General features: G+C 46.8%; 1 protein-coding gene across 1 annotated transcript in view; it reads right to left on the bottom strand.

Moving 5' to 3' along the window:
- Positions 1 to 2030: 2030 nt before the first annotated feature.
- Positions 2031 to 25430, bottom strand: part of LOC135394006 (lysosomal alpha-glucosidase-like) — a 37919-nt gene continuing 14519 nt past the window's right edge. Inside the window, exons 6-20 of the mRNA XM_064624425.1 lie at positions 25048 to 25144; positions 24657 to 24895; positions 24255 to 24383; positions 24063 to 24176; positions 23186 to 23302; positions 19406 to 19602; positions 17483 to 17616; positions 16654 to 16805; positions 13139 to 13287; positions 12893 to 12977; positions 12594 to 12778; positions 10397 to 10485; positions 9681 to 9730; positions 3784 to 3930; positions 2031 to 2223 (exon numbers count right to left, since the gene is read on the bottom strand). Of these exons, the coding sequence (XP_064480495.1) occupies positions 2152 to 2223; positions 3784 to 3930; positions 9681 to 9730; positions 10397 to 10485; positions 12594 to 12778; positions 12893 to 12977; positions 13139 to 13287; positions 16654 to 16805; positions 17483 to 17616; positions 19406 to 19602; positions 23186 to 23302; positions 24063 to 24176; positions 24255 to 24383; positions 24657 to 24895; positions 25048 to 25144 (1956 nt within the window). The 3' untranslated portion in view covers positions 2031 to 2151. The remainder of the gene's footprint in view (positions 2224 to 3783; positions 3931 to 9680; positions 9731 to 10396; positions 10486 to 12593; positions 12779 to 12892; positions 12978 to 13138; positions 13288 to 16653; positions 16806 to 17482; positions 17617 to 19405; positions 19603 to 23185; positions 23303 to 24062; positions 24177 to 24254; positions 24384 to 24656; positions 24896 to 25047; positions 25145 to 25430) is intronic.

Raw genomic sequence — 25430 nt, 5'->3', positions numbered from 1 at the left:
CAGGAGATACGGACATAAGCAGGAGCTCTCTCGGACGCAGCGTATATCTCGAGCGAGTGTTACTTTTTTATTGCTTAGAAGTCAGTATACGCTTTATAGTAGAATATAACGCGTCTTTCCGCCATTTTTGTTAACGTCTGCCACCGTCGCCGGTCGTTTTATTTTCAGTTGCTCCGCTTTGTTTCGCCTGAGGGAAAATCAGTATGGCGTTAAAAACAAAACAACAAACAAACAGCGGCAACAAGAGATTGGGACACTCAGCCGAGAAGCTTTGGAAAAAGTTGTATTGTTGACTGATTAGATGAGTCACAAAATTAGTGAGCCCATCTTCTTTATCGTTTTAGCGTACTACGTCGTCGTCGTCAACCAAAAACTACCGGGGTGTAATACGTGTCCGTGGCTAGCTTTTATTGTGAGATGACGATCACGCTGGGCTTTAATGGGCCTGACGTTTGACATATCTGGAATGCAACATTTTCTGATTGTAGACTTATGACATAAGACTGAAGCAAATGAGTAGTAAGGAGCCAGAGATTCCTGCGACAAGAGATACTGGTGGCCATCGGTACCCCCCGCTCCAGATAGGAAGGTATTTGGAGCCAGATACTTTGCGCCAAGGAGGAGCGCGCGCCAAGACCCGCGCGTTTCGCGGCCGCGCGTCGCGTAGGGAGGGCTTTCCTTCTCGCGTTTGAACCATGCATCAACATGCAAAATACATCTTATTCCCTTTCCGCATTATTTATTGCATCCCCGAACGAGGAGTGTTTTTATACCGCACTTAACATAGCTTACTTTCTTCATCAAGACATGCAATCAGCAGACATACACATTTGTGCATGTGAAAAATATTTTATCAATACCAATTAAAGTCGATGGTGCTGGGGATTGCCAATTGTGTTGCCAATCTGCGTGAAGGAGAAAACCCAAGCGGCAAAACCCTTCACACGTTGGAGGGCCGGAGCACTACCCTCTTACCCTCTCCATGCTTTTGTCCAGGCCTCGCCGCTCGACCTTTCGGTATCTTCCTTGGTTGGTTTCTTGTGTGTCGACCCGAAGCCTTTATCACCCTTCACCGCCTTTGTACGGTTTGGCAAACCAACACACCAAGCAGAGATGAAACGAAGTCCCTTGTCACTGTGGATTGTCGACTGACATGATTTTTCTGCTGGCCGATGTAATGTGAAAGAAAAAGAAGGGTAAACAGGGATGAAAGGAGACTTTCAAATATGTTACTGAAGTTTCCGGGTAATAATAAGCGTTTTATTTTTCGACGGAAATTTTGAAAAGTGTTTTGCACTAACACCTTGAAAATGAATTCAGATATTTGATAATATTTACTTACGAGGAATATACATACCAAAATGTCATTTTTGCATGAATAATAGTGCTACTATCAAGGTAAATTGCGTGTAAGCGAGTGGAGAAAAATAAAAGAATACTGTTTCGAGCACTTAGATTTTCCAGACTGGAGTTGTAAGCGCTGTGTGCAGGCAATGTCTATAGCCTAATTTACAGCCGCTGGTACATCCAGTTGAACGCCTCCGAGATACCGGCCTTTCGGGCGAGCTTTGGTAGCATATGAAGTAACCTTTCCATGGCCATTTTCTGATTTCTTAATTGGCAATCGACTAGTGCTCAGACTTAAACTTAGTGTTGGCAACATTCGTTTATAATACCATCTCTGTGTGTGTATTGCCCATATTACCATCCGTACTATCCGACCACACTTGTACGTCGACATATAGTAAGTATGCACTTAGTACAACAATACGAAGAGCAACTGCTTGGTCGGTAAAATGGCTGACGGATGGCAGGCGGACGAGTGAACGATGGCTGCGCAAATGAGTACGGATAGACGGACATAACAGCATGCACTGAGAATGCTGAGGAATTATCGATTTTAGACCCATCATTACCACATTAAACAGTGTAGGACTCAGCATGCTTCCTGGGGGTACGCCTTCATGAACAGGATGCTTAGGGGACTGTACTAACGGTAATAGCGGCACAGCAGTACATGGCGCACGCAATTTGCCAAAGAACACAATAACTGAGCTTTATTAAAGAATGTTATCCCCTCTCATCATCGGTGTCTCAGTCCGAGAATGCACAAATTGAGACAGGGAGTCCAGTGGTATTAGAGCAGACGTTTCAGTAAGCCGTTTTCCAGGATACCGTGAAACATTTTTCCATCACGTAGTTCTCGGTATCAATAACTAGGTCCTGAAAGAAAGTTCACAATGTCATTGCTGCAGAACTTGTAAATAGTTATGACCACTCGCGATGCGTGCACACAGTGGAAGGAAACCGCATAAGGGGACGTGCACTTGGACATTACTGAGGATAATTTTTCAACAGAACAGTTAAAATGGAGAAATTTATACCGGATGGACATACAGATATTTGATCACTTCTACCGCAAAGATACATCTATGCTAGTCTCGTAGCTTTTTATAAAAATTACGTAAAAGATAAAAAAGACACCCCGTACATTCACAGCTTGCTCGGTCATTTCTTTCTATCCTGGCAGTAATATGAGTAACCAGACACTTAATAGCGTGACTAATTGTGGTGTGCTACAATAGGCAGACTGTCCATCGGCGGATTAATATTAGAGAGTTTTGGCAAACTGCGTCCTCCCGCCCGGTAGATTACCGTCGGCGCGGCCACGCAACTGCGCATGCTCAGATGACGTCACCCTCACTGTACCTCTCCGGCCGTCGCCGCAGCTCCGCTCGCTAGCCACCATTACCGGAGACATTTACGGTAGCGAATTTCGTCATGGCTGTGTCGTCTGCTACGGTGGCACCTGCTAGAAAGCGATTTACAATCGCCGACGACACGGCATTCAAAAGCGAAAGAGCGACCGGAGCCCGACTTTTTTCTTCTTCTTCTTGATATGGATTGGAGAGCTTTCTTTCTGATCTCCCAGTGGCCTACTCTCGAAGAATATAAAAGGCGTCCCGGCAAAATGCATACAGAATTTTAAAAAATAGATATATCACTTTCTCCGTGATGAAATCAGTTGCAATATAGTATATGCTGAAGGACACTCCTAAGGAGGGCACCAGCAAACTCCTAAAGCAATGTCTTCATTAACTTTCGACAATTAAAGTTTTAATTATAAAACCTACGAGGTTGTCCCAATGAGAACATCTTGTCCCTCCGGTTCCCTGATACCGATGCCGTTTCCAGAACAAAAATCCGTTAGATAGGTCGTCCACAAAAAATTTGGGAAGGAAAACCATTATATTCTTTATTTTGTTTATTGCGCATCTCAGAAACGCGTCTTCCCATTGCCCCACGCGGGCGCGTCTCCGGTTCACTCCATTTTGCTAAAAGTGTTCGCGCTGGCGTTGCCCTGGTACGATCGGTTCGCATTCACCGTATTTGTTGCCGATCGGGAGCTGCGAAATCCGGTTTTGTAAAACTTCTATTAAGCAGTCCTGCTGCTTAACGTTTCGCAGAGCTGTCGTTGTTACATAATGCGCATCCCCGAATACTGTGCCTTTCTTCTCGCCTATTGAAGGTTTCAAACATGGTTTATATGTTTTTTTTAATATATGTACTGACGATTGCTGAATGGAATGATGTTGCCGTCGGCACTAGTGAACTTCCTAGCAATGAAGTACCCCTGCTCCTGCTGCAGTCCTCTTAGGCGTTGCGGTATTATAATAATAATAAGAACAATAATAATAATAATAACAGTAATAATAGCAACAGTAATAATAATAAATTGGTGGTAGTAATAATGTTAGCAGGGGGTTAGAAGAGGTTCCGTACTTGGGTCTCTGGTACATAGTCGTACCGGACTGGCAGGTCATTGACAAGAACTCCAGCTGGATCTTTCGGAACACCATAGACCTTTATTTTCGCCAGCGTCAATTCCGTATCATATCCACTCTTGATGAGGTTCACTATAAGCGTGCTCTGGAATTGCGTGCATCAAATATTTGAATGTGAAGAACATAGTTCGTTATGAGAAAATTTATTGAAGACACAAGGAACTTAAGCAACTAAGAAGCTCAACAGTTACATACTACACTGTACACGGGTAACGCAGTCTCCACAGATTCTCTATATAAACACACACTCAAGAGAGATGCGCGCATAAAACCCAGCTATCTATGCATTATCTATACAGCTAGCGTACGCAAATTAGATATATTTACACTCACCGAAGTACAGTACAGTACGGTTATTGACGGATTTAGTTAATCACTTTTCGTTCTTATTCTTGACGGAGAATATACCGGATTACTACCGTGTACCCACCGCAATGTTGGGCATACCCGCTCCCTCCATATAATGGCAGAATTGGCATACCCGGCGCCAGTGGACCAGTCGGTATTGCGTGTTACACCAGGCTAGTTCCATCTCAAATCGAACAATCCGGTACACTTGATGTCTCTAATGAACGGGAAAAAAATATACGTTGAAGCCATCGGCGAGTGCGGAGAAATAAACGCTTTTCGAATTCTCGGCGTTGCGCGGTTCGGGAAATAGAAGAGGAGGAAAAAACTGCCTCTCAGAAGACGATGTCGTCGCGCGCGGTTTTGGGGGCGTTCGCTACAAGGCCATTTCTTGTCGCATTATAGTAATTTCTTGATATGGCTTTAGACCACTTATGGCACATTAGGATCGTGCGTTGGCAGTGCTGTATCGGTTTTTGTTTGTCTGCAAAAAAATATCGAAGTTGACTCAAAGTGCCGAAAAACACCATATTCACTGTAGCTTTGCGAACAATGTACAAAACGGATAAAACTGAGCTTTTTGCCGTTTAATTTGTCATTCATAGGGCTATCGAATGATGTATAATTTGTTGCTCTACTCTGTAAGGAAGGTAAGCGATACCTCTTTTAGTTGCACCATACCACCGAAAAATGACGAATTTCGGAAGCGTTCATCTAAAAAAACAACAACAACGAAAACTTACCTCGAAAATTTTATATATTGTAGGTAGTTCCTTAGACTATGCACAGAAGAGAAATCAAAATTCGGACTTAATCGGTAGGCGCACTGTGAATTTTTTGCCAGTCCTATACGCGAAGCGCATTCAAGCGGAGGCATCGTGTCCAGTGTGTTGCAAAGTCGAATTTTCCAAAGGGACTTCCAACTTTTGCCTTTACATGTAAAGTAATTGCTATCATTTGAAACCGTGCTGAGGTTTCAAGGTTTCCTGTTCAAGGTTCTGAGCGTTTGCGTTCATAACAATGGTGTAATCGCTGAATCTAGATTGAGCAACCAGATGAGTTCGCATTTTTTACGGGATGTCACACATGCATTGCAAGTGCTGGGAGCCCGTGAAGAGCAGAATGATTTTACATCTTTGTAAGAGGTATATCTGTCCAGGGTTATTCTAAACAAGCATATTTACTGTACGCATTATGGGAGGAGGGACGCAGTGACTTCCAACATTTTACACTTTAAAACACTTTAAAACATTTCCTTTCCTACGGTCCCATGACTTCGCACGGGGCGAATTGCACTGAGGAAAGTGTTATTGTATAGTATCTGACGCACACACCCAAGGCTAATTCATGGTGCTTTTTGTGAACCTTGCCGAAACTAGAGCCGAACTTGCCGAACAACGCCCTGGCGCCGCTGTCCAATATGTTATTCGGTTCGACATGCTGCGACCATGGGAAGGTCCTGATCGCATTTACTCCCTGAAGACTCTTTGCGCAAAGTTTCGCCTACACACAGAAGACGCACTCTCTCTTCACTCACTTCTCGTCTACGGACGTGCACTAAGTGCCCTTATAGAGAGTGTGCGACGACATCTGCATTACTGTAGTGTGTCGTCCTGGCATCACACCTACCTGATTGGCCTCTTCGTTGTACAGCGCTGATCGTGTGGATTTCGCGGACTACCGCACCATGCACAAGAAAGAAGTGCTATTCACAAAGGACTTTCGCTTTGCTTCGGAGATTGGCGTAGCTGCCATAAAGACTGTGGTTCCAGCAGATCAAGCCGAAGGCGTAACAGAAATAGGACAGCTATGCAGAAGCTGCTTCAAGTACTTCGCAGCAAAGGTGGCTGAATCACAACACGCAGCAATGTTGCCCACATTTGAAAGAAGCTCACACGGTGAGCCGTTTCTGCACCAGCCCGACGTGGTCGAAGAAATCAATGAGTATACGTATATGTGTATAATCTGAAGCCATTAACGTCACACCGCTTAAGCCAGGAAGAAAGTCGGCTGAGGCTTATGAACAGCGGAAACACACCCAAATACGTGAAGAAATGGCCAGAAAGACAGGCCGTCAATAGAAACCGCTATCGGTGTTGCTTGCCAGGAACATCCAGGGGTTACTGCCAGGATTGCATCGAGTTTGCATGTAACAGTCGAGTTAGCCTATCAAGAAAATCTGACAAGAACCTGCCACCAAAAGTAACAGTAAGGAAAGTGGCTCATACAACAGCCTAAAACAGTTCATATGACCTACTTCAAGAGGGTGCTGTCTTCGCTTTTTACACGTACCAAGGCGGTAACTCACCCGCGAACAACCTTACGGCAATCGGAGTGTATGGGTTCAAATCTAACTGCTGGTGTCTTCTTTTTTTCATGTTTTTCAACTGTAATTATTTAAGACCTTAGTCATTTTCTTTCTTCAGAAGAACACCAGTATCTCTAAAAAACGCCTATTGTCATGTTTATGCCGCGTTAGTATAAAAAGAAAAAGAAATTGTAGGATTTGAACCTCTTATAAAGACGCAAATGTATTCTAAAGCATTCTGTTCTTCACGGGCTCCCAGCACTTGCAATGGATGTGTGTCATCTCGCAAAAAATGTGAGCATACCTGGTTGCTCCGCAATCTACATTCAGCGATTACATGACTATTATGAACGCAAGCGCTCACAACGGTTTCAAATGATAGCAATTACTTTTTCTGTGAAGACAGGAGTCCCTTTGGAAAACTCGATTTTGCAACACGCGGGACACGGTGCCACGGCTTGAATGCGCTCCGCGTATAGGGCTGGCAAAAAAATTCACAGTGCGCCTGCCGATCAAGTCCGAATTTTGATTTTTCTTCTGTGCACAGTCTAAGGAACTACCTACAACATATAAAATTTTCGAGGCAAGTTTTTGGTGTTTTTTTTTTAGATAAATGTTTCCGAAATTCGTCATTTTTCGGTGGTATGGTGCTACTAAAAGAGGTATTGCTTAGATTCCGGACAGAGTATAGCAACAAATTATACATCATTCGATAGCCCTACGAATGACAAATTAAACGGCATAAAGCTTAGTCATATCCGTTTTGTACATCGTCCGCACAGTTGCAGTGAATACGGTGATTTTCGGCACTTTGAGTCAACTTTGATATTTTTTTTCCAGACAAACAAAAACGGACGCACCACTGCCAACGCAGGGTCCTATTGTGCACTAAGTGGTCTAAAGCCAGGTCAAGAAATTTCTATAATGCGACAAGAAATAGCCTTGTAGCGAACGCTCAAACCCGCGCGCTACGATATCGTCTTATGAGAGGCAGGTTTCTCCTCCTCTCCTATTTCCCGAACTGCGCAGCGCATAGAATTCGGAAAGCGTTTATTTCTCCTAACTCATCGATGGCTTCAATATATATTTTTTCCCGTTCATTCGAGACATCAAGTGTACCGGATTGTTCGATTTGAGATTTAACTAGCCACCACTGACCCTAAGGAGGCTGCGGTGTCGATTCCGGCGGAGGACGCCAGCAACATGGTGGCAGGATACCAGCTGCTTATAGGTACACCGTCTTCCGTGTGCTGAGGTTTCGATTCACAATAGAGAAACCTCAGGTGGGCCGACCAACTTAGTCCACAGACCGACCACTACGGCGGCGTTCATGATCATAGTTGTCTTACGACGCAAGCCCCTGTCGCACGCAAGGGTTCATGGGAACTTAAATGACCTTAGGCCGCGTTCACAGGGGTCATCGTTTTGCACGAACTGGAACCAACTTCTCATGACCTACTTCAAGAGAGAGCTGTCTTCGCTTTTTACACATACCAAGACGGTAACTCACCCGCGAACAGCCTTACGGCAATCGGAGTGTATGGGTTCAAATCTAACAGCTGGTGTCTTCTTTTTTTTTTCAGGTTTTTCAACTGTAATTATTTAAGACCTTAGTCATTTTCTTTCTCCAGAAAACACCAGTATCGCCTAAAAACGCCTATTGTCATGTTTATGTGGCGTTAGTAAAAAAAGAAATTGTAGGATTTGAACACATGCCAGGTAGCACGGTAGTTACGAAATCGCTTCACGCCTTCGGAGGACAAGTGGCAATGCTCCTCACGTTGTTTGGCTAGGACACCACCAGCTCTCTCGAGTTTTCGGTCGGTCACCGATTCGGAGCACCACGACTTGGTCGTGGCTGGTGGTGTCGGACGGCTCGGACCTACTCCGAAGTTAGCTGGTGGGGAAAGTTGGCACGGTGAACGCAACCTTACAGACGGCCAACTACTTCGTGCGACTCAGTGGTTAGCGTGCTGGCCACGTCACGTCGAGACTGGGAGGTACCAGGGTTGGAATCCCGGTTACGGCTGTGCTGTCTGGAGTTTTCCCTAGATTTTCCTCACACGTTTCCAGACGTATGCCGTCACCGACCCAGGACGCACATTCCCTAGGGCGTGGTTATATGTATTGGCACCGAGGCGGAAGTCCAGTGACAAGGACTGGCTCCCACATAACTATTTCAACAAGCTAGGACTAAAACTAGAACTAGTGCATGATTCGTGGCGGAAACCCCGACGACCTTGGAGGCCGAAAACAGCGAGCCCTTTCATCGCAACCACGAGACGGCCACAGCACGGGGCAAAAGAACTACAACGTTCCCGGTGTGCGCAGCGTCAGCCGGGGTAAGCCATAACCGAAGCAGAGGAAAGTGTGCACGACAGCGGGGCAGTGTCCTTCAAAGTTCCCATGCTGCTTTGCGCCGCGCGCTTCATGTCGTGCGCGTTTTTGTAAAATCATCTATTGGTGTTCTCTCGATTTCACTTTTTTTTAGGCCTTCATTTCGTCATTTGTTTGGCCTTTAGTCGGACTCTGTCTGCAAGGGATTTCGCAAGGTCTGCAGTTCAAACAGTTTCGGAGCTATAGATTTATAACAACCAACGACTACACATGTCTGTTAGTTGTTTGATAGACCATGTCGCGTTCCTCTCAAACCACCTGTCTCATTGCGCTCCTTAGCCTCGCTCCCAGCGACGGCACAATAGTGGCAGTCTGCCAACATCGTCTGCAACATCCTTTGGAATCAATGCCGGTGGCTGTCGTCTCTAATGAGTATGACTTACGAGGCAGTCAACACTCCATGTGACCCGTCGTCCGGTAGTCATCTGGTATGGATGCGTATGGATGTTTGAAAGGAATGAAGGAGGTTTGAAGGAATTTGAAAAGAATGTCGCTTGCATCCGCGTGCGATATGCACAGCAGGGAAGGATAACGGACGTATTTTGGTTACCGTTTCAATTTTCGTTACTGTTATATTTTCGTGTCCGTTATCCTTTTCTGATCGCCTCGTTGCTCGGAGTCTAATGACATGATATTGCTAAGCTTCGACTTCATATTAAAGCGCCGACTAACTCGTGCATGATATGGAAGGTGGAAAAAACTGAGAGACGCAGACGAATAAACACAACCACATTTGAAATCCGACTTAAAATAAAATCAATAAATGAAAGAGGTATTCTTACGTCAGACACTTGGAATCCGTACAGAGTGTAAGCACCCTCTTCGTAGCTATCTGTAATGCAGAAAACTTAATAAAATGAGAAATAAACAGATAAGTAATGCTGTTCCACACTCTAAGAAAAACAGGAGTAGAATGGAGTAGATTGCACTCTGGGGGACTGCAATTACTCCCCATCTTAGTCCCTTAACCCCAAAATTTACTCCCCATGAGTGCAAATTGTCACTGAACTTCGCAAATGATGTTCCGAATGCAACAGTCTATGTAAATATGTGCTGTTGGTCAATTTGATAGCACAAGGCTGTAATAGCTCAGCCAATTAGCAATCTTCCACCCACACAGAGTAAGAAACAGTTAGCGCTTCTTGCTTTGCAAATTGTGCCCTATATATGTCGCAAGACTTTTGTCACTCGATATGTCACGGTCGACGGCTTGATTCGAAGTAGTTTCGTGCACGCACACGAATTATGTACCTGGGACTCTTAGAACACAGCGTAAAATGGAGTCTGTGACATTCATTTACTCCCGTGCATTTACTCCCGAAAGGAAATATTTTTGTGGCAATGCATTTACTCCCCCAAAAAGGAGTAAAAGTACTCCTTTTTTCTTCCCTTAGAGTGCATAGCGCATGTTCACATGATAGCCGAAATTGTGACGTTTGTGTTCCATATCGCGATGAGGGTGTGATTTCTATGGTCACTGGTGGCATGTTTGTCTCACTTTCTGATATTCCGTCATCCCAATAGAGTTCTCCGACGGCTTCACCGAGATGATCAAGTGCAATGTACAGCTCAAATGGGCGAGTGCGGCTTGAACATGCAAATAAAAAAGAAATACATGGTTAGAGTAAGGTGCAGTCAGTTGTTGAGGCATAGCTTGAGATACCTCACCAAATATCATCATTAGGGCCAGGGATTTTATGCACAAAAATTTGAGTGCAAAACATGTGGCGCGAAACGTCAAAATATGCACAAAAGATGCAGAAATATTATGATTACGGGAATGTTGCCCCGAAAGCTTCTGCGTACCTTGGAACTGTACAAATAACTAGTAATAATTGGGGAGGAGGAAGGTAGTTGCCTCAGGACAGAAGCCGCCGATATTTCGAACAGGGACTGTTCTTCTTCTGGGGGTTTACGTCGCGAGGCAACTGAGATCATGAGCGACGTCACAGCGCCATCGGACTATGGATTGCTGTTGCCCAGCCTGAGGGTTCCTTAACGTGCGGTGAAAGCTCACCTGCATAAATAACCGAATTGCCTAAGAAACGTTCTGCAAATGAAAATGCACGTTCGTTTTTGGCAGTTGGGACGTGCGTTCACGCACGCACACTCAGGCATACTTCGTGAGTCATTGCGGTATGCTACCATAGCCATTAGAGTATTTGTAAGAACGTATTTAAAAATAAAAAAAAAAGATGCGTTTTGCATGCTAAATCTGACGCCCGTCGAGTACCGGGTGTGCACCTGTTATCAGAAACAGCAACAGGTACACAACGGTCACACCCACGCGAGCGAGGCGAAGCAAGCGGTCGGGCTCCAAGGACGAGTGATGTGTCGACGTCCAATCGGTACGAATACGTCACAGCATGTGCTGCCTTGATTTACCCGATACTTGTACCCGATAGCAAATGTACCGGCTTTTATGCCGTTTCAGTGTACCTGTTGGAGTTCTACAACTTTTCGTTGATCTAAGAGGCACGAACTACGCGAGAAGCTTTCCGCTTAGGTGCAAGCTATCCGAGAAGCTATCACTTTAGATGCGATCCACGCGAGAGGCTTTCGGTTTCGTTATCTGAACAGAAGGAAGAAGAAGAAATGTTTTTAGCACTATAATGAACAGAACTATAATGAGGGACTATAACACTTTAACACGAAGATATGCACAGGGTGTTTATTTTTTATTCGTTTCAGATTTTTTTAAAAGAAACGCCATGGAAGCCACACAGATGACGTTCTTGAAGGTGGGTAATTACGCGGCCAGGCGTACGTCCTCTCGGATAGCGTATGTAGACACTGGACCACTAATTAACTAAAATTCACGAACTTATTAATTAATTATGCGTTTTCTGTGAAATGACAGATAGCAGAATTAGAGCCAGTCGTTATTCAGATCCATTGGCTTTATTAAACGCCCTGAGGAACGAATATACTTTTAGATACGAATTTCACTACGCAAATGAGCCAAAAACGAGAAGTACGCACTTTTGAGCGCAGAAACGTCGCCACATTCACCTTATAGCTTTGTCGGAGAGCGGTCTATCTGTCCAATAGATACTAAGGCAGCATAATGTACTGAAAGTCGAGTGCAATGGGGGTGCACGGTATGTGTGTTATCAATGTTCTTTACTTTCATGGGTCTGTTCACGGCCTTCCACCTACCCGTCCACCCCCATTGCACTCCACTTTCAGTGCATTGTGCTGCTTGGGTAGGCAACTAACTGCAGTCAGTTGCGCATCTGCAAACCACTTGGATATCTGACGTTGACTGCCTGTCGCTCTACTTCTGATATCTACTTCTGGTTTCGGTGTATTCGCATAGCGAAATTTTGTAATTCATATCTCAAGCTACGATCTCGTTTCAGAGTGGTTCACATTCGATTTCAGTAATAGCTGGCTCCAATTGTGCTATCTAGCATTTAGCAGAAAACATCCAATTAATATGTTAACTGACGAAATTTAGCAAATTAGCCGTCCTAGTTACATGTTCTTCCAAATAGGACGTCCGTCTGGCAGCGCATCCCGCCCGTAAAAATGGCATCGGTGTCGCTCTAACAGTTTTTTTTTAAATCTGTAACGGATAAAAAAACACCCTGCATAAAGCCTGTGAGCCCAGACACGCTGCGATAACACAACAGAAACACATTGATTTAATCGTGACGATTGGGGTGCACGTTCATGATAAGATAGAAACTTACCTTTCGTGAATACTTTTACCAAATCCTTGCCTTGCGACGACGTGCCCGCCCCGGATATAGACGAAGATGTCATAATGTTGGTCGTACGATTCCATCGTCTTCCCTTTGTCTACAGGTTTTGAAACATCGTGCTTGAGGTCGTACCATAGGCCCCGTGGGAAGTATGAATCCAGTATTTCTATGCCCTGTTTGACGAGAGGAAAGCGCAGGGCAAGGTGGGCAAGCAGTACGCAAGAAAGACTCTTAAGGAACCTTTTGTCGTTGAGCTCCTAACTTCAGAACATAAATTAGATGCGTACAGGGTGCAGTACAGGGCAGACTAGGATGGCTGGTCCCAACATGAATTGGTAGTCGATGTCGTAAGTGTCCGGATCTTCTGGAAACCTGCATGTGCACGAAAGACGTACTTCAACGTGGTGCACGTATGCGACTACTGCGTGCTCAACTGTCTCATGAAGCACAGTTATGCCCTATTACATATATTGTGGAAAAGCTCTTCCTCCACGCGCAAAACATTGGAGAAAAAGAAAGCAAAGCTTACGTACTCATAGAACAATGGCCTCATTACAGGTTCGGAGTACACGTGGTGCCGGTAAAAGAGCGTGTACATGTAGGGCAAGAAGAGATAGCGCGTGTAGATATTCCACTTTACGGACTCGGTTACAGCTTCTGCCATGGCGGCAGGGTCTTGGTCCTCGATGGAAAAGAAGCAATTGTTAGTCAGTGGTGCAGTGCACGAACTGTTGTAGTTCCATAAAGAAAGAATGTCCTGACAGAGACTATTGTGGTTGTGCCACAGCGGGCAGCGACGATCTCCCTTCCTCGCGCGTAGTCAGGATCCCGTGATCAGGATGTCAGTCAATCTGTGGCTACCATTGGCTTTCTCTAACTTCCAGTGGCTGTCTACGCGGCTGACTGCGCCTCGTCTCCATAGCTATGGCAGCCGAAAACAGGGTTGCGATTGGCGGACTCTTAATTGTTACGTCACGTCGTTTGCGCAATTAATGACAATCAATCAGTGATGTTAAGGTCTGCCTCTAGTTGGTGTTGGACATGTCAGGTGAAGCACCTGGCGGACGCATTTCCTTCAGTCTAGGATACGGACAGAATGTCGATTATGATTCTTTTGTCGGAGTCCCTACAACTAAGCGCGGGAAAACATGAATGTCGTGTTCTTCCTTCTCTCTGTCTTTCTTGACAAACCGGACAGGGTTCCCTTGAACATAACAGGGGTAGGAAGGCTAGCTGGCATTCGCTTGGCGACGTTAACATCGCCTTGAGTTTGTGGTCAAACACGGGACAAGAAGAACACACAACAGGCACAGTTGAGTCTGTCTAGTGCTTCTCGTCCTGTGTTTTACCTCAAACTCAAGGCAGGCACTGTTAACGTCATCAAACGATTCCCTTGTCTGTGTCCGTAGGCTCAGGGTCGAGCGACACGAATGCTATTTTGTTCTATATCGACGCAGATGCGGAAAACATGAAACCGCCTTCACAGACTCGGTAGCATTGTGCAATCTACGCCATCTTGTCTGAAGTTGGATATATTAGAAAGCCTGGGCAGCAACGACGCTCCTCAGGTGACATGCAAGAGATCTGAAACCGCGAATGTTTCGAACATGGTACACTTCTTCTGTAGTGTCAGAACTGTAGAAGAACAGCCCCGCGTTCGAAGTACTGACGGCTCCCGATCTGTGACTCCATTTAGCCTCACCAGTCATTCCCAAGGGTCGCAAGGAGGGGAGCACGAAGGGCGCAGAAAAGGTATCTGCCCACTTGTCATGAACGCTTCTTATATTGAAATCCAATGGCGGATTGGGAGCGCTTCCGCAGCAAGACTGTCTTCTCTGAGGGCGCATTCCATTGGCAGAGTTGGGTCAAATGTTTGCCGGGAAGGGACAGAAACTGTTTCATTGGCAGAACCGTGTGAGACGTTGAATGTTTCATTGGCGGAGCAAAGGCAAAACGTTTGGTCGAAATAGCAATAGGTTTTGAGCTACGAGACCAAAGCTAATACGGGAAAGCACGTGCTTCGTACTTCGAACGTTTGTTAGCATTCCATTCACGAAGCAAACCGGTGTGACCCCGCCGGGAGCATGGGCTCAAGCCCCACCCAGCGCCGGGCAAAATCTGCTCTCCCTATGGAATACACCATGGCAGTAGGAATTCTGTGATATGGACGACCTGAGCGAAGTGATGGAAGTGCTGCGCCATTTGCGCTAAACTGCGCCAATCAGGGGGTGCTGCGCCAGTCTGCTCCGTAGAGGGTGTTCCTACTGCATTTCCGCCAAAGCTGCGCCGAAGCGCGCAGTAGGCGACTACATCGCAGTTCACGCGCGCCACGAGCAAACGAAAGCCGAAGTAAACGAGGCGCTTCATCGTTTGACGAAATTTATTAAACGTGATGCCAGTTAGGGCTAGCCTAGCCCTATTGTCAATCAATCTCGGGACGCACATGTGCACCGTCACCTTAATGCTCCAACGACTGCGCTTTGTTTCCTCCAATGGACACGTTGCCAACGTCAAGCATACAGAAACTAGCGTGCATTTTGCGTCTACGTTAATCGCTTTCCAGGCTGAGAGGCGCGAGGTGATCTCCACACTAAAGCGTGGTCGGCACTATAAAACACTAAGACACGACACTAAACGTGGAAGGCGTTTTAATTCGTCTCTCAGCGTTGCGTCCGTCTGTGAAGCGACGCAAGCCCCTTCCAAGGCAACGGCCGCATATAGGTTCGTCAAGTTCAGTGGACGGAGCGACGCAGGGAATCCCGTTGTTACCCCAGTAACCGCGTCGCCGCGCGCTCTTATCTTCTTTTACTTCACTTCACGTAATTGGCTGTGACCCGTTTCTCGTAAATTACAGTCGTAAAAGTACGGACTTGACTTGGAAACCCATGCGTCCGTCACACATAGACGCTGACGGACGGACGTATTGAAACGCAATACTGCGGACCAGGCTTAAAGCATGGTTCACACTAGTGCGTTCTGCTGCGTGTGGGCGCCTGCGTGTGTTGTAAGCAATCCGTCCCGCTGTTCACATACCTGCGTCCGAATGCGTGCGTCACCAAACCGTAAGCCAATGAGCGCCGAGCGGGATTTCCACTCCGGTGGCCGCCATGTTGAAAACAGGAGAAACCTACTGCGCACGCTCGAAAGGCGGCCTCGCGATTCGTTCTCAGCTTGCGGGCTACTGCGTCCGTCGGGAAAAGTTGACCTCGGGCGAACTTATTGCGTTCCGCTGCGGGAGGTCACGCACGTACCTGTTGCCACGGTAACCAGCGCCAGCACGCATCCGCACGCAGCAGAACGCACTAGTGTGAACCATGCTTAAGACAGCGTTTCGAAATGAAACTGGAGTTAACGTGGAAAGCCCTCATTTCACATCTTACATGCCCGATGCCCACCGACGGCGGATCGTGAAGCAGCGCCATGCTGCGCCCAAACTCAATTTTTCCTGCGCCAGAATGCTATGAGGCACTTCCATCACTGCGAGCCCCTTCGTCATTGATTACGTAACGCCACCGCTCAAAGAATGCTGGTGGACACTATCAGATTTATCAGCCTATCAGCCGACGCGTTTTTTCCCACTTCTTGCCCACCACAGCAAAATATAACCTCGAATCAGTCTTCCAATGGCATCAATAAACGGCAGTTCCAATGGCACAGTTCTTGCGCGGCCGTGGGGTCAACACTGCTCCACGGAGCAATGCCGACTGCTCCACCAAAATGGCCGGAACTCTCGCGTCACGTGGCGTATGCGTGGTTTGTACTACAGCTTCCTGCCGCTTCCCTCTTGTCGCTATCGCTAACATGGCTCCCGCAACAGGTGTTGCGCCCATGCCTTCTTATCCCATCAGAGCTATGCCCGGTCCTGTGCAAGCCCCTGCCCCCAGCTGGCTCTAACGGGTGCGCAGGTACAGATAGCGTGCGCCTGACAGGAGCGGAGCAATCCCTCGTGGAGTCTACCGACTGCTCCAAATTTGCCACCGGAATTCAGCATCACTTACTCTGAAGCACTTGTTGTTTTGATATTACACAGAGAGCGGTACGTCCTCACCACAGAATAGGGGCCCTTGTGGTTCCTGGCGAAAGGGTAGAAGGCAGCCAGGGCGTGCCACCGTATATACAGCTCATCCGATGTGTTTCCATCGCTACCGCCGATATCAGTTCCAACGAAAGGCATACCCAGCAGGTTCAACGTCAGGAGCACTGGAAGCACATAAACGTTATGTACGGTCGGGCGCAGTCCTTCGTCATTTTGACACTGAGTACAATGAGGTACAATGAAATTACTCGACGCGGCGTATCGGAAGGCCTTAGCACAACAAAGCTTGCCATAAGGCAAGCTACGATAGAAACGTGACAATGCTTTTGTTAATTATGGCTCATGGTGTATGAAGGGGAAACCAAGCAGATTGCATGAGTGAGCTCACGGAATGCATAGCTACAAGGCAGACATCTTGATTCCGAGGAGAACAAATATTTGAAGTTCTTGGCACAAGGTAGAGCACACAAGTCTGTTCACATAAAAGGGGAAGAGGACACAGGGTGTATACGATAAACAAACAAGAAACATATGGTGATGATGACGTGCGTCGTATCAGTGCTGGAGTGGGGTGCCCTATCAAAGAGCAGGAGACAAGTAAACGAAAACCAACTGCTATAAGAATGAAAAACAACGGGTACACGCATAATATCTCGCTCTGCTGACTTTCTGACAGGACCAGAAGGCGGGTACCTCAATCATGGTGATACCGGCACCATGCCGTGACTTCCGTAGAAAAAAAAATCGATCAATCAATCAAAATCAAATCGAATCAATAAAAGCGAGGCAAATGTGTCAGAATTAAAGCATAAGACCTGGTTTGTTTCTCTCTAGCGCTTACTTGGTATTGACTCTCGCATGCTTTCCCAGGTCGACCGTGGCCAGTCCGTCCAATGACCTGACCACTTGCCCTGGCCTGCAAAGGTACAGCTTGCCATGACGAGAGGTCGTTTCTGGAATTTCTGCACCATTGCCCTTTTTTTGCAAGGAGGGGCAGGAGAAAGAGACAAGGAGAGTGTGCGCGCATCAGAATAAGACCTCTTACGGCTTACAGATAAAAGAGGCTAGATGGTAGAAGAGCGCCGCGAGCTTTGCATAGTGGAACTTGGTATAAGAAATTTTGCACTTTAAGAATAGTGTGCAATTTTTTACACGTTATTAGTCGTATTACATTTATCAGCTGCGGCGGACCGGTACACCATCCTTTTTGTGTGTTTTTTTTTTTTCTAAAGATGGCTACCGGGTTCTTCCATGTTCATGAGCTTGAGAAGTACACCTGGTATTTCTCTACAAAGCTGCCGCGAAACAGGTTGTACTAGCAAACCACATTCCGCACAGGATTACGACATTAATTTTCGAGGCGATGAAAATCTTGGGTCGGAGACCTTCTTTTCTTTCCATTCTTGCCGTGTGGGACCTGGAACGCGAAGCACCACGCGCGTGAAGACACCAAATCGGCAAAAAACGTGAGGTCATTCGTGCGGATTATTAGTACAAAGGAACGGCCCATAGTCCCTATATCACCTTCCCCTTCCGCTGTCGCAGCGGAACAGTCTTGAGCGATGCAATTGGGACGTGAGATCTTGTTGGGAAGTGAGTGTAAGTTTATGTACGTGCGGCAGGTGCATCGCCGTGCCCACCGCGCGGGCCAATATCTGTTGCTGTTCCATCGTTGACGTACGACAAAAACGCTCGGCGATGATTGATAATAGCTTTCGCTGAAGTAGAGACTCTATATTCGAAGGTTGGATCAGGCTTTGTATCCTGACGATGAATTAAAGCGGTTGTCTTTTTTCTTCTTCATCCAGCGGAACCTTGTGCAATCGACAGTCAGGCCTTGCCTTTCTTATTCACGCAACCCTGAACTCGCGCAGGTGAGCTATACGGGCGCAAACCTCGCTGATGGAGGTAAGTACACGGAAGATGAAACGGGTTTTGCTGTGACTGGGAATTAGAGAAAACGTCGGAGAGACGCCCTACAGGAAACGCCTCGGAAGTAATTCCGCTTTCAACAGCGCACTAGCACGTGTGTCGCTTCCCACGAAAGATTCCACTGAAGCCACGGATATTACTCTTGCGATCGCAATCTTATTTCGTCGGGCTGCATATATGCTTTGTTTTTCAGAAAACGTGATATGAATCATGCAACGAATAGCAGTCAACAAGAAACAGCTCGCTATGCTCGTAGCAGATGGTCTCTTCTACCAACGAATGAGGAGGCTCTCTAACACAAACGTCACACTAGAGTGAGTGTGGTCTGCATATGGAGCACTCAAATCTGTCACCGCGGCAGCGATTTTCCAAATCAATTGCGCCGCGGTGAAACAACATTGGACAAATATTTTATGGGAATGCCTTTCACATACTCCTTTACAAGATGGCAGCAGTTTTTGGCAATGTTGGATATCACGTTAATGTCCCGTTATAGTTATCGAAATCATCACGAGCAACGGCGTTGACAAAGACTACAACCTTGCACTCAAACTGGAACTTATCTGCCGTGTTCACCGGCATAGCTCATGTGTCGATATCGTAAGCAAAGCTTCTATAGTGAATAATGATTGGAGGAATTCTGCTTAGTGAAACGGCGACGTTCTCCGTGAGCATCGTTCCGGTTTCACTATGTCTACCAACGTCATGATTCCATCACGGGTAAAGGTGTTGTGTGTGTCTTGGGTAAAGGTCTATACTCCGAGTAAACTGAATAGCTATTTTCTTGCCTAGGTGGCATGAGAGGACGATGAAGATCTTTCATGTAACTTACTTGTGTGTGACCATGGCTGCGTAGTATGCGAACAGATTGTGAACGTTGTAGTGCTTCGAAAGTTTAAAGACATCTTCCATGCACAAGGTGTACCGGTCCAGGCGTTCCTGAGGATAGTTCGGAGGCCGTTCCAGAGTTGAGGTTTGAGAACACTGAGTGTCGTTCTCGGGGCGGACGCACCATATACCTGTGTGCCTCTACAGATGGAGGAAGAACCGAGACGCATGATTAATATATTATTATTTATAGCAAACCACACAGAATAAAACATTTTAGTAGTAACCCTTCATTCATCAAGACCACCAATCGGAATGCATTCCACCACCGATTCGTCCTTAAGACACCGTCAGCTGCAGCATCCGAGGTTCCCGTGAAGTCGTAATAGATAAGGTGATTCGTTCCACAATGGTTGGCGTGCCCCATCACCTTCTCGGTCATTGATGCCGACTATGAACGGTTGCGTGCTATTCGTTGTCGTGCTGAACAGAAAGCTCGACGTTTAGGTCTCTTGGACTTGGAGCGAGGACTTGGATGCTCCGCCTACGTACCTATGTGGGAGGTAGATATGGGGTAGGTATGTATAGGTGTGTAGGGGGAGCGTCAGCTAGAGTTTAGTTTTCATTGCTTCATGTTTTGTAGTCTTAGATTCAGTTTGATTAGGGTTGAAAGTGCGACATCGATGTGTGTGTTGTCTCGTCTCGTGTGTTGGCTCCCTCCAAGTCATTTCCCTGCCCTCGCCAGAAACCGTTGGCGGCGCTTTGCGGGTTCTTTGTCTCCGCGGACGCCGCTTTCACGAATATGGACTCGCTACACCTGTTGCTCAACGTCGTCATTTTCGAACGCCTGGGCTTGCGAACAACACGGTGTTCGCAAGACTGAACTGGTATTTTGGGCCATCGGATTCTTCCCTGATGCCATGACTGGCTTCGTACAAATGCAATCAACAATTGTCATTGTCATCGATCTGGTGTCATCCATCTAGCACACAAAGTATGAGGGGCTCGTAACGACGGCTGCCTCTCTTGATGGTGCGAAAGCCTACTATGATGTCATCCACAGTACTGTTGCTGCATCGCTCGAAGAAGCCGATGTATGCCGCTATACACCTGCCTGGTTACAAACCTTCCAATCCGAAAGGTTTCTCTTCATGCGAACTGCAAAGGGAGACAACGCAACCTGCTCTGTGCTTCGCGAGAAGCGTCCTCAGTCCACTCTTGTTTGTTTGTTTGTTTGTAAGAAAAAAAAACAAGGATAAATTAGTCCACTCTTCTTTAATACCATTGGCATACCTCCCTTCTCCTGTGACCTGTCTTACACAGATCACGGTCTATGCTGATGACATTTGCATTTGGACCTCTGCAACTCGCCGTGACGCCGTCCAGCGTCGTCTGCAGCACGCCTTGGCTTAGACCTTATTGTGGCGTATATTGCTGACCGTGCATTGTTGTGTCACAGGATAAGACAGTGGCCGTGGCGTGCACGCGCCGCTTTTTCTACCGTATATCCCCTCTTGTTAGCTCGCTCTAGTCTGTACGACGTCGGGCACTGTCGCTACTTAGGAATAATCATTGACAGGGGACTGACTTGGTCACGACAGATCAACCCCCTCTCTGCGAGCATCGCACCTGCAATAACGTACTGCTGCACCTCACGTGGTCCTTCTGGGGTCGGTCCTATGCTGACCCCCGTGCAATGTTCCCTGGTGCTTGGGACTATACGCTATGGCCTGCCTTTCCTGCATGCGATCTCCAGCACTGGCGAGCGGCAGCTGCCCAATACTCAGGTCATCTTTGCTTGGGAGGGTCGAAGACTACGGAAGCGTCGCCTTTTCTCTCTCTCTTTTTTTTCTTGCGGAGGCGCAGGAAACATGGGTGTCTATCCGCTATCAGGCGCATCACTTTCGTGACATTCCGTAACTTTATCCTGCGCCTGCATTCGGTCAAGCTATTCCTCGTTTATGGGACAACATCGACTTCGTTCGCATGGCATATGTGGACAGATTTACCATCCCACTCTGCAAACGTCCATCTCGAGTCTTCGGAAAAAGAATAATGTGGCAACGGTTGTGGGCGGCTGTCAACAGCCCTACACCACATTCAAGCCCACCAGCCGCATCGAACTCAAGTATACACTAAGGCTTCGGTCTATAATGTGAGTCGCCTACTGCTTTTGTATCCCAAAGAGGCACATTTGTGAAGGGGCTCATTTCATTCCCCACATCACAATCAGCAACACACCATACAGCCTACACCATGATCATCGCCATGTACAGCGAATTTGTATCCCATGGACATTGCGTGAGGTTCCATTCGATTCCGAGCCATGTCGGACTTCCTGACAATGATCCCTCGCTCCTGACGCGATGCTGACGCTCTCGGTCGGCGTGCCTACGACACTGGGAACTGTCCTCCCCTTATGCTCCCTATGAACCAGTTGAAAATCTACCGCTTCATTGCCAACTGCACGCAGCTCTTTCAGCAATAACCTATCCGCACCAACACCTTCCTTCGAACCCTCTAATGTTCCATGTTGCGCATGGCCGCGGCTGAATGTGGCACGAGTTCGTTCCACCTGCCTTCTCCTCTTTGCCCCACGTGTCATGTACGTAGAAGCAAGCGTGCGACACATCTTCCTTCCCTGCCGGCGGTACAAAAGCCACAGGTCCAGTCTCCGGCCCTGTCATGCTCACCTGGGCTACCCAGAGCTTTCCCTTCATGTGCTATTTGGCCCTACTGAGCATGCTGAGGTCACAACTGCGCTGCTACCCTTCCCTCGGAAACCTGGGCTCTTGGGTACTCTGTGACGCCTCCCTGATGCCTGCTTGTACAACGCCTACCTAGTGCAGGAGCTGTCTTCGTCCATATTTCTGTGTTTCTGTTTTTCTTCTGTTTTCTTTTCGGGATAGCAAGGCTCTGGCATGACTAATATTTCCTTTTCCTTTTTCTCCAACCATTAAACATATCCCCCTCCCTCCATCTGGTACTGATGGGTACAGCGTTGCTCCTGACGTAACAAGTTCGCAGTAAACAGGGAAGCACTCCATACGACCCAACTAGCTGACCTAGACAGCCACTAACGATGGCAGTATGTACACCTCGTTGGCATTTCTTGGGGTTGAGATAATTTCATCTTCGAAGGGATGTCCCTTCACATCTTCACCCCATGTACATATATGTGTTCGCTGTGCGTGTCTGTCCTGGGAAGAACGCTTGTAAGCACTGAAATGTTCTGTCCGTCTTGATGTTTGCACTCACAAGAACCTGAGCATATGAGCTGCTACCCCGAAATCGAAAAGCTTCATTATTTCGTAGCCTATTAGCTTATTTCATTCATTAGCTTATTTTTTTAAAAAATAATCGCTCTTGAAGATTAAGTGCTGGAGTTGCGACAGTGCCTCTCCTGAATATCGCATTGCGTTGGTCACGATTTTTATGTGAACACAATAACTGGCATTCAGTGGTCAGAGACTCGATTCATTAGCGTCACGCGACCACAAAATGTTGGTCAGCGTGCCATATTATCCATCCGCAAGGCGAGCCATGCGAGCTATAGAAAACGTCGTTTCCGTTATTGCGCTGTTGTGGTTACCTTAGAGTTGTGGTCAGAAAGAGCCATCTCCTGTCTCCGTGTCCACAGTTGAAAGATCAGCTTCATTGTCGAGATTAATGTGTACGTATGTTTCTCTATACGATTAATGCCAATAGAGCAGTATCATTCTACAACCAACTCTAACAGTGTCCGAGCACTTGTACGAGAATGCACCGCAAAGAATATACTCACGATCCAGATGCCGTCGAATTCTACACGCGAATGGAAGTTGTCCAGTAGTTCAGCCCAGTACTGCAGCGCCTGGTCAGACGTGAAGTCGATGTAGGTAACCTGTGCGTAATCCGAAACCTAGAGAGATGTATTGAAAAGAGAACGAAACGTTAATAAATTTCGTCTTGTTGACGTTTCATTGACGCTTGTTAAATAATGAATGAACAACAACAACAAATAAGTGATGACGATGTAGTGGGATGTTTCACCGCTGAGGCGGCACCCTCTCCCATTGCTTGAAGGGGGAGAAGGTGGTGAATGAAACAAAATGGTTCAAAAGGTAAGCAGTTTACATTACTTTGAAAACCACGAAGGTTCTGATCAAAAAACTTCTCACGCCTCCAGAATGCCATACTGTCTGGTATCGCCTACTGCTCTCTCGCAATTTCAATCTGTTCTCAGGAACTTTTGGAACACGCTGCGTTCACAAATTTATGTTCATTGTTTAATGCCATAGCTCTCTGCAAGACTTTGGCACAGTTCCATGTAAACTGGATCCAGGATACACGATTTATTTCCCATAGCGAGCAACATGCTACATGATGGGTAAGCAGATCAATCAGCAAGGAAACCTACCTACCTGGTTTTGATGCCAAAATGGATACTTTTATACTTTTGATGCCAAAATTGGTTGTATATACTAATTGAGAAAGGCAAAACCACGGGCTTCTGAGTACATACAGCCCGCTTATTTCTCTGTAACCTGCCCTTGATGACGCGTCGCACAGACTTGTCGAATATAAACGTAACCGTGAACAGTTCATGGTGTGTGAACAGACCGCTCAAAATCTTTTTATCATCCCAAAACAGGTCTAAAATTAACGCCTGTCTTCCTTACGTAACATGTGCCGAGGTCCATGGAAGAGTTCTTCACGAATATGTCCATTTCGACACCCAAGTCGTAAGGGTGGTAATCAGGGTGGGCGTCTGTTGGCGTCCGTATAACAGGTGTCTTAAAAGGAAATATTAAAGTGAACAAAATATCACACGCGTGCTTAGTAAAGGACTCGCAGTAGGGAAAACACTTAACAAAGGTCGGGACGTAGTGTAGATAGTCGACGTGCAACTTCTCCACGAATGCACCGAGTCCTTCGAACGAGTCCGCCAGAGTAAAGGCGAAGCGATCTTGAGTGTACTCTATGTCGTTCCAAATTGCCTCCTATTTAAGAGAATGATACAAAGGAGCTGCTTACTTAGAAAATATACTTACTTAGGGACATGAAGCTAAGATGTACGTAGCGGTACCGTTGCAGTGTTGACGCAAGTCGCTCGCGTATTAGTACGTAGAAGCAGTTTCGTGAACACAGTCTATAGCTATCTATAGATCACGCCGTGACGTCACGGTAGGTTTCTGCACCTATATTCTATTAACCGCCCCCCCCCCCCCTCCCTACTCGTGTCGCCGAAATCAATTATGGTGAAGTGAACTGACCACCAATATGTCTTTATCGATGTTCCTCTTTAAGGTATTCTCCATGTTGGTAACCGTTTTATAGTCGCTCCTGGATAGGTGATAGCCTAAGGCCCAGTAGGGAGGCATCGCTGGCCTTCCCACAAGGTCGAGGTACTGCCGGATCACATCACGAACAGTGGGACCCGAAAAGACGTAAAAGTCCAACTTCCCTCCATACACTCTGAAGGTCACTGCTGGATTCGGGTAAAGTATCACCTCTGGAAAAGAGCCACGGGTGAGTTGCATGTCATGTGCTGCCGTGTCTGGGCCTGGCCAGTCTAAGAACAATTGGCTTGATGGGTGACCTTGCATACGGCACTCGGCGTCCTAGTCAAACTACAAGAGGGCGAAAGCAATGCACTAGACCTACCTAATGGGTTGCTGTTGTGAAGATAAACACCGTGTGCAGAGCCTCCATCCTCCATACAAATGTACATTGGGTGAGTGCCTATTCCCCTTCCGTCATGCTGGAATACAAATAGACCCACTCTGAGACCAGTCACTTATGAATCGAAAGACGACGTTGGAACCTCTGCGAAATCGTCGGAACTGTAAGACGTTCGGTCGACCAACTTGGCTCGGCAAATGACACTATAATGGTATATGTTGGAATCTCGGGACCTAAAACGACAATACAAAAACTGAACTTCGCCACACACCACGCACTGTGCCACCCATCAAACCCGAATGACAGGGCTGCCGCTTCTGATTCGAAGAGGGAAGGGTACGTACACCTTTCTGTGTGAATTTGGA

This window comes from Ornithodoros turicata, chromosome 5 (assembly GCF_037126465.1).
Source record: "Ornithodoros turicata isolate Travis chromosome 5, ASM3712646v1, whole genome shotgun sequence".
Taxonomy (NCBI): Eukaryota; Metazoa; Arthropoda; class Arachnida; order Ixodida; family Argasidae; genus Ornithodoros; species Ornithodoros turicata.
This window is presented reverse-complemented; position numbering and strand designations above follow the sequence as displayed.